A 9,564-nucleotide genomic window follows, 5' to 3' on the forward strand; every position below is an offset into this window, starting at 1 on the left:
TTGAACTTTGCATCGCAGCGAACTGCGAAACTTAACACATGACCCTGCGTTTCCGGTCTGACGCATTCGTGTGCGTAGGAATTGAAGTCTATGGGAGGAAAAGCCCAGTGTGACCGCAGCTTTATTCTGTGGAGCCGATCTGCGAATCACAGCACATTATGTTAGCTGACCAATCAGAGCCTCATGAGGGCGGGCCTTTTCAGAGGAACTAGGAAATATGACAGTCGTTTTCATGGTAGCTGAGTAGCTGTATATAATCAAAGTAAGATATAGGAAAAAATAACGTGATTTTCTACAGTTGAAGCATGAGCACACATTTATTTGCATCTTCTAAGTACAACCAAACCTTAAAAATACACTGTGGACCACCCCTTTAAGTTGCCTGCTGGTTTTAAAAAGGCTAGATTAAAAGAAGATGGTCAAATGAGAACTGAAATGAAAAAATAAAACCCTGCGAACAGGTTAAATACAGGAATTGAGAAAAGAGCGCTCTTTTATTATCAGCTGTAAGCCAGCGCCCACTCTTTTTTCCCAGGTCATTGTGCAGTGTAAATGCAGACAATTGGACAAGAGTCATCAACTTTTAAAAGATAACGCAAGTGGGTCATCAAAAAAAATCAGATACGGTCACAAATTCGCAATTGACCATTAGGATCTGCCGTGTAGATGCAGCCTTAGAGATATTTTACCCAGAAATGAACTCAGCATTTACTCTCCCTCCTGTGATTCCAACTTTAGGATTTTGTTTTCTTCTGTTGAACACAAAAGGAAGATATTTTGAAGAATGTTGGACACTAGCAGCAGTAGTAGAAAAAATAATAATATGGTTAACTTGGTTGTAAAAAGATCTTCACTTGATTTAAACATGTTTGGTGAACACAAAAGGAGTGAAAGTAAAATATAACAAGTACAATCTCTTCAATCTTAAAAATGAAACCTCCATCCTTGGTTCCAATGTCTTCATGTTCCTCTGATTGGTGGAGTCTCAGTCCGTCACTTCACTGTAGTAGTATTTCTGAGCTGTGTCGCTGAGCTTCCAGCCTCCTGCACGAAACTCCAGGATCTCCAGCAGGAGCAGGCGTCCCATGGAGCTCAGATCCTCCTGTAGGAGAAACCCATCCCGCAGCAGGTTGAAGAGCTCATCCATGAGCTGAACGTTCATCTTCTCCAGCTGATCTCCAATACGGTGAAGCTGCAGCACCAGACAGTCCACCTGAAATACACAAAGACTCTAAAAATCACATGAAAGGGCACCGATTATGTCCCTTTCTACAAGGTGTAAAACTCTCGGATGTCTTCAGAGTGTGTGTGTGACGTTTCAGCTAAAAAAATACCCCATAAATAATCAAAGCCTCTTTCAGTCTTTGATCCAAATTGTGGCATTTTGGTGACTGCAGCTTTAAATTCAATTGAGATTGTGCTCCCAGCCCTATACTGAAAAGAGGGTGGAGCTAAACATGCCCATTCATTAGCATACAGCAGCAGATTTAAAATGCTTCTCACTCAGGGCCGTCTAAGCATCACTGTTTTCTCAACAATCGTGACCCTCCAAAATAGTTTTTCCATTTCAGCCAAATACACTGGGTTTCCCACACTTCAGCGTATCGCTTTTTATTTACTCATCAGTCAGTCTATTTCAATAAAGCACAGTAATAATGTTGGGAATTCACCTCCTCTTCATTCTTCAGGGCATCTGACTGGGCCAGTCTGAACAAACAGTCATAGACCGGGTGAACCAGAGCCACCATGGGCATGTTGTTGACCTGCAGTGGACAGAATACAGTCAGCAAGCGGTTAATGTATTTATAACTGTGATTCTGCATATATAACTGTGATTTACTGTGTATTTATAACTTTCATTCTGTGAAATTGAAGACCAGAACACAGCAAGACGACGGTCTGTATTTTGAATCTGTATTTTTGACTTGGCTAGTAAACAATTCGAGTCAAGAAGCAACTCAAAGAGGCCGACTGTAATTTTGCTACATTTCTCAAATATTTGCCTAGTGGTTAAGTGTGCTGACATATGGTGCAGTAGCACTTCAGGGTGTCCCAAGTTCGAGTCCCGGCTCGAGGACATTTACCATCCCTACTCCCTCTCTCTCTCCCACTTCATTTCCTGTCTAAAAGACTGTCCTATCCACTCAATAAAAGGCAAAAAGACCAAAAATAAATCTTAAAAAAAATAAAAAATTATATATTATATATATATATATATATATATATATATTTTTTTTTTTTTAATTTAAATGATGTTTAGAAATGTGTTTATATACGTTTCTGTTCTTTCCATTAAACAAAAATTGTGAGGAAAACAAATATATAGTGGGGGGGCTAATAATTCAGGAGGGCTTATAATTCTGACTTTAGCTATAGCTATATGAATCACAAGGCGATCGAACATTTTGGACCATTGCTGATCACATTATTCATTTCAGGTAATTAACAATACAAACAAGTTCGAGACTGAAGCTTCAGACATACAAACAGGAAAGCAGCTGTTCACCTTGAGGTAGTCAAAAATGTTGCAGATGAAGGACACGAGGCAAACCCACTCCTGAGTCGACCTCTTCCTCGTCTCTTCTCTGGCTTTAAACTCCTGCTGCAGTCGATTGAGCAGATTACGCCGAAACACACTCCCGTTCGTCTGTTTGGCCTCTGCCTGAATAAAGCAAGTTAACTCATTATTACAGGAGACCTATTATGCCCCGTTTTACAAGATGTAAAATAAGTCTCTGATGTCCATAGAGTGTGTGTGTGTGTGTGTATGTGAAGTCTCAGCCCAAAACACAACACAAATAATGTTTTATAACTATTTGAAAGTGCCCCTTTTAGGTTTTGATCTTAATCGTGCTGTTTTGGTGACTGTCGCTTTAAATTCAAAGGAGATTGTACTCATCAAAAGTGTGCAGAGCTACAAATGCATGCGTGTCAGCATAGTGGCAGATTCAAAACAGGACTGAACTTATCTCTGTGAAGTTTTTTTCAAAAGAAGTGTCTCAGAATGTGGCAGTCTATGGAAACTCCACATTTATAATGTCTCTTAGTCAATGACATTACCTTTGGCATGTATGAAATGAAAACTCTAATGGTGGATAGCTGCTTCTCACTCAGGGCTTTCTAAGCTAATGTGGGAGAAATTGCATTAAAATTCGGGCTGCACGACATACATGTACATCATTTTAGCATCGATATCGCAATGTGTGAATCCACAACTGTCACACTGCAGGATGCTCAATGTTGAGTCAGGATTATAGTTAAGCAAATACAACAGTTCAGAACAAACAAAAAATGAAGAGTCACTTATAATAACGTGATTGTTTTTATTATTATTTACAGTTTATAAACATTTTCTTCAGCTAAACTGACTTTGTCCTCTACCTGTATTTGCATTCAAGTTGCAAGTAATATGACAGTACAATGCAGCATCACAACAGTGTAAAGGTAAACAAAAAAGGTCTTTATCACATCCCAGTGTTTGTGCAGTGTTTTTATTTCCACCTTGGGGCAAATACTGATGTTTCGCAATGAAAACATGACATCTCGGTCTCCAAAAATTCAGAGTACATTCACACCCAAAAGACCTGGATTTACTCTCCCCAACATTCCAGACTCCTTGGTGTTAATAATGCAGAGGAACATGAGGATTGTATGAAACAAGTTAATTCTACTTTTGAGCAATCTGTAAATGTTTGTGTGAATGTTTTTAAGAGTCTGTGACCGTGTATGCATTTTAAGCAAGTTTCAAGCATTCAGACACAAGGAATTACTATGTTTGTATCTTTAACAAAGATTAACAGTATTTAATTGTTATTATATGTTATTGTGTTTGAAATATTATGCAAATGATAGCTATACAGCTTTATTGTACATTTGATTATTTAATTTCTGCACCTGAATACTGTTAGACTCCATTTGTGTATTTACTCTACTGTACTTATATATGCTCGTAATTTGCTTATTGCACTTTATGCAAATGAACTATGCTACAAAATCATCCCAATCAATCTAAAATTGTTCATTTTTTCCAAATAGAGCTATTCAAGTTGTCCGAATAATGATATAGTTGCAATTTAAATTGAAGAAAGTCAACATTTCACAATAAACATTTGCATTTAAAAAAAACAACAACAACATTTCTATGAAGGTAAATCAGTAGCAGACCTCGAGAGCTTGCAAATCTAAATGTGAGAACACCTGAGAGTGTTAATTTCAAACAACACTCTCAGGACTATTGGAAAATGTGTAGCAAAAGTCAGGGCGTGAGGGTTTGTACATGTACTGCCAAATTTGAGGTTGTGAGTGCCGACTTGTGGTTGTACAGCAAAACTGCAATAAAGTGCTCAGGTAAGTTTGCGAACACATTAGACTCTGTTTGTATTTGTGAATGACATTTTACAAACACAACTATTAATCTGCACCAGGTGTTTTGATTATCATACTGTATATGGGTAAAGATAAAGAGATTCAACTATTCACATCAGAGCTGTCAATTTTAACCCACACATACACATTTTACTATGACAAGTTCTCACATTTAGATTTGCAAGCTCTCAAGATTTACCCTTATATATTTCCAATAGTGTGCAGCTCTAATTAAAATGTGTATGTGGCATTTGTTTACCTGGACAATGGTGTAACAGATGCGTCCGGCCTCCCTGCTGAAGACCTGGTCTTTCAGAGACTGGTCCACTATCACACTGGACACTTTCTCCAGGTCAACAGATCCTGGGTCTGGCATATAGAAAATACCTTAATGTAATACATTTTATATTTAGCGGATGTTTTTTTATATCCAAAGTGATCTACAATATGAGAATAACAGAAGCACTTCAAAATCACCAAAGAGAAGCACCAGTATAGAAATGCTGCAAGTCTAAGTTACTAGATCTACAAACCCTAACTGTTATGTTATCCAAGAGGAGAAAGCATGTCCTACAGGTGGTTTGTTATATAATAATTCATTTATTATATAATAATTCAATAACATTTGAGCCCCCAAGCAGAATGGATAATGCAAAACATACACCAGATCAAATATAGTGACCTTTCAAGGCAGTTTTGAGGAGTTTTTGAGTCTCTAAATCAAATGACTGGATCTTGTAGTCTTCTTTGGAGGAGTTCTCCATTCTGTTTAAAGAAAAAAGACATGAAATCAACTGACAGATTAATAACCAACATTCAGGTACAACAGTTTGAAGTTTAAATGTGAAGTCATGGCAAACCGAGGTGGATTTAACCAAGGAGCAAGGTAAACGGCCGCTTAGGGCCCCAGGACATCTGGGGGCCCCCAATAATACTAGAAGTGTAAATTCTACCAATATATATATATATATATATATATATATATATATATATATATATATATATATATATAAACATCGATTTCTATCATATTTTGTATAATGATAGTCAAACAAAAAAAAAACATAATGAAATACTTAATATACAATAAAATATATTATTATTATAATTATGTAAAGTTATGTAATAAAAATATTATGAAAAAATATTCACCACCCCCAATCATGCAGCAGTGCTGCAGTCAAATTTATAAACAATATGTATCTATTGTTTTTAGTTGTAAATTCATTTTAGGAAATCTATTTATTTAAAATGTAAAGCTTACATTAAGACAGGTAGAAAATATATAATTTGTATCATTCATATATATGGTTTGTATCAATCATATATAATTTGTATCATATATAAATATATAAATATATATATATATAAATATATATATATATATATATATATATATATATATATATATATATATATATATATATATATATATATATATATATATATATATATATATATATTCCATGTTTGGTTAAAAATTAAGTTTATGAAGCAAAATAAACAATCATTTAGAAGAAATGCAGGACTCAAGGTAAAATGCGAAGGTAAAACTTCTGTTTCAGAACATTTGATATTGTTTATATAAAATTTGAGTCATGCATGGGTAAAACAAAAACAATAACAACACACACACATATTTGCCTGGCACGTGGGTTTGTTGAATGAAGCTTGTGTTATATATAAAATGTTAAAATATGCATGAGAACTCTTATCAGAAAGGTAAATTCACCCACAAAATAAAACAATTAAAAATGCTTGGGCCCTAATATTGACCAAAAAACAATCCTGATTCTCCATTTTTGCCGTATTTGGTTAAAAATTCACTTTATGAAGCAAAATAAACAATCATTTTTTTCAGGACTGCAGGACTCAGGGTAAAATGCCAAGGTAAAACTTTTGTTGCATAACATTTGATATTGTTTATATGTAATTTGAGTCGTGCATGGGTAATACAAAAACAATAACAACACACACACACATATTTGCCTGGCATGTGGGTCTGCTGTATAAAGCTAATGATATCTGTAACATTATGTTAAAATATGTACAAGAACTTCCATCAGAAAGGTAAATTCACCCAGAAAAAAAATAAAAACATTAAAAATTATTGGGCCCTAATATTGACCATGAAACTATTCTGTTATTCCACTTTGATTAAAAAATTAAGTTTATGAAGCAAAATAAACAATCATTTGAAAAAATTAGGGACTCAGGGTAAAATACCAAGGTAAATGTTCTGTTTATTAAGATTTGATGTTGTTTACATGTAGTTTGAGTCATGAATGGGTAATACAAAAACAATAACAGCACACACATATTAGCCGGGCATGTCGGTCGGTTGAATTAAGCTAATGCTATATATATATATATATATATATATATATATATATATATATATATATATATATATATATATATATATATATATATATATATATATATAAAATTATGTTAAAATATGCATGAGAACTCCCATCAGAAAGGTAAATTCACACACACAAAAATAAATAAATAAAATTTTTAAAAACCCTAATAATGACCAATACACAATCATGTTACTCCACATTGCCATGTTTGATTAAAAAAAAAGTTTATGAAGCAAAAAATAAACAATCATTTAAAAAAAATTTAGGACTCAAGGTAAAATGCCAAGGTAAAAGTTCTGTTTCATAACATTTGATATTGTTCATATGTAATTGGAGTCATGCATGGGTAATACAAAAACAATACACATATTTGGCCTGGCATGTGGGTCTGTCGAATCTAACTAATGTTATATATTAAATTATATTAGCATATGCATGAGAACTCCAATCATAAAAGGTAAATTCACCCACAAAAAAAAATTAATAAAATATTGGGCCCTAATATTGACCAATCATGTTACTCCGTGTTAGGTTTAAAAAAAAGTTTATTAAGCACAACAAACAATCATTTAAAAAAATGCTGAGCTCAGGGTAAAATGCCAAGGTAAAATGTCTGTTTCATAAGATTTGCCATTTGTAATGCGAGTCATGAATGGGTAATACTAAAACAATACTCACATATTTGCCTGACATGTGGGTCTGTTGAATCAAGCTAATGTTATAAATAAAATTATGTTAAAATATGCACAAGAACACCTATCAGAAAGGTAAATTCTCACTCTCTCACACACACACACACACACACACACACTATTAAAAATTATTGGGCCCTAATATTGACCAAGAAACAATCCTGTTACTCCATTTTTGCCATGTTTAGTTAAAAATTAAGTTTATGAAGCAAAATAAACCATTTAAAAGAGAAAAATGCTGGGCTCAGGGTAAAATGCCAAGGTAAAATGTCTGTTTCATAAGATTTGCTATTGTTTTTATGTCATTTGAGTCATGTATGGGTAATAAAATAACAATACACACTTGCCTTGCATGTAGGTCTTCTGAATTTAGCTAGCTAATGTTATATATTAATATTATGTTAGAATATGAACTGCCATTAGAAAGGTAAATTCACACACACAAAAAAATCATTAATGGGCACTAATATTTACCATTTTATATATATATATATATTATTAGCTTTGACTAAAACATGTTGGCTGTAATGGGATTCTTGTGAAACGGATCATGTGTGAAATATGCGCAGTCATCAATCTGACACTCAAAGGAAAGCAGGGCAGCTCGTGTTGTTAAAGGGATAAACGGATTAGCACAACCGGGCAAACACCCTCAGGTTGACAAGTTCAACAAGCAGGTTATAAAATAGGGAAATCATGTTAGCTAGGTGTTTTGTAGTCAAACTTTAATGCGATTTCACACCGAATATTCAAAGTAGCATGTTAAACAATATAGGGGCCGTTAAAATGAACGAATGCGCGAATATAAAACCAACTTTAACGTTACCTCAATCATAAACCCTCACGATAAAGTCTAAAACTGTCTGCTGGTATATAATAATAATAATACATGTTAAAACAAAACTCAGCGTCAGTTGCTTTACATTCACCTGCCGTCAAAACAGTCAAACTAAACGGTGCAAGTAACGTACAAATGACAATAGCACTTTTTGCCAGGTATGACCACTCAAAATGCACACGTAAACTAGTTATTGTTAACTAATAAATGCCGAAAAACAGCTAAGAGTTAACTTTAAAGACATACTCTACACATACACTCTCAAATGCACACATTCACTGTAATGCCACGAGCATATGTGGCTAAAACAAAGATAATACAGGAGCACAACTATCGATACTCTCACGTTACAGTCGGATTTTAAAGTTAAAAACACTTGTAATATGTCCTCATGTTGGTGTAAACTGCATGTTTAACTTACTTAAAAGTAACAGAAGACTCAAACAAGCAGATATTTTCACATATCTCTCCTTCCTCGCTCTCTCACCAGCGGATTTTGTCTCGAGCTCCAACCAACCAGACTCTCTCAGCGTCTTGACTTTTTAATATTAATGACGCACCGTGACGTTTTCATGGCAGAGTAAGCTGATTGGCTGGAATGTTTTCGTAGCAGGCTACTGTTTACAGAGGAAGTTAAATATAAACATTTTTAAATTGTGAAATTGAAAAGTATGTTCAACTAAACTGAAGTTCAACTCTAAAAACTGGACTGAGACCGTTTCAGTTTACTAGAACTTCTATGTTAAGCTGCTTTGACACAATCTACATTGTAAAATCGCTATGTAGAAATAACATTTAATTGAATTGAACATCTCACGACATTAAAAAAGATAATAATACAATAAAAAAGAGAGAAAGTATATTAGCAGAATACAATCAAAGTATAAACAGTTACCAGGGGTAAAAATAAATAGAAAAATAAATAAAACAGTTAATTAACCAAATGGAAAGTACATACTGCTTCTTATGCTTTTTCTTCTCTTTTCTAATGTTTAACAGTGTAGTACCATAGTGTTTAATCTCTTTTTTTTTATCACAATTTGGCTTATCTTTAGCCCATTTCTTTACATGAATGTAATATTTTCAAGTAATTTTATTAGCTGTATAAGAAAATAAGCAGTGTTGCCAGATGTAGCTAACTGATTCCAGCCCAAAAACTGGAGGGGGGGGTGCGTTAGAGGGGGCAGGCGTTCCGTTGCAAAACCGCCCATTTATTCTATACCATCCTATGTAATTTTTCTCCCGCACAATCGTGTTAAAAACCGTCCAATCTGGCAACACTGAAAATAATTTTTACATT

General features: G+C 34.2%; 1 protein-coding gene across 1 annotated transcript; it reads right to left on the minus strand.

Moving 5' to 3' along the window:
• Positions 1-522: 522 nt before the first annotated feature.
• mif4gdb (MIF4G domain containing b) lies at positions 523-8,786 on the minus strand. The gene is made up of 6 exons (XM_056450048.1): positions 8,686-8,786; positions 5,048-5,130; positions 4,625-4,734; positions 2,507-2,662; positions 1,671-1,763; positions 523-1,213 (listed from the first exon to the last, which is right to left on the minus strand). Exons 2-6 carry the CDS (start codon positions 5,127-5,129, stop codon positions 986-988), a joined length of 669 nt encoding a protein of 222 aa, XP_056306023.1. The 5' UTR covers position 5,130; positions 8,686-8,786; the 3' UTR covers positions 523-985.
• Between the last annotated feature and the right edge of the window lie 778 nt (positions 8,787-9,564).

This window comes from Danio aesculapii, chromosome 3, assembly GCF_903798145.1.
Source record: "Danio aesculapii chromosome 3, fDanAes4.1, whole genome shotgun sequence".
Lineage (NCBI taxonomy): Eukaryota > Metazoa > Chordata > Actinopteri > Cypriniformes > Danionidae > Danio > Danio aesculapii.

Bases quoted from the DNA above. Each gene is read 5' to 3' on its own strand.
- mif4gdb (XM_056450048.1), bottom strand. From the start codon at position 5,129: ATGGAGAACTCCTCCAAAGAAGACTACAAGATCCAGTCATTTGATTTA. The intron at 4,735-5,047 runs GTCACTATATTT...TCTATATGCCAG, and splicing joins CCTCAAAACTGCCTTGAAAG to ACCCAGGATCTGTTGACCTG. The intron at 1,214-1,670 runs GTGAATTCCCAA...TGTGTATTTCAG, and splicing joins CCCTGAAGAATGAAGAGGAG to GTGGACTGTCTGGTGCTGCA.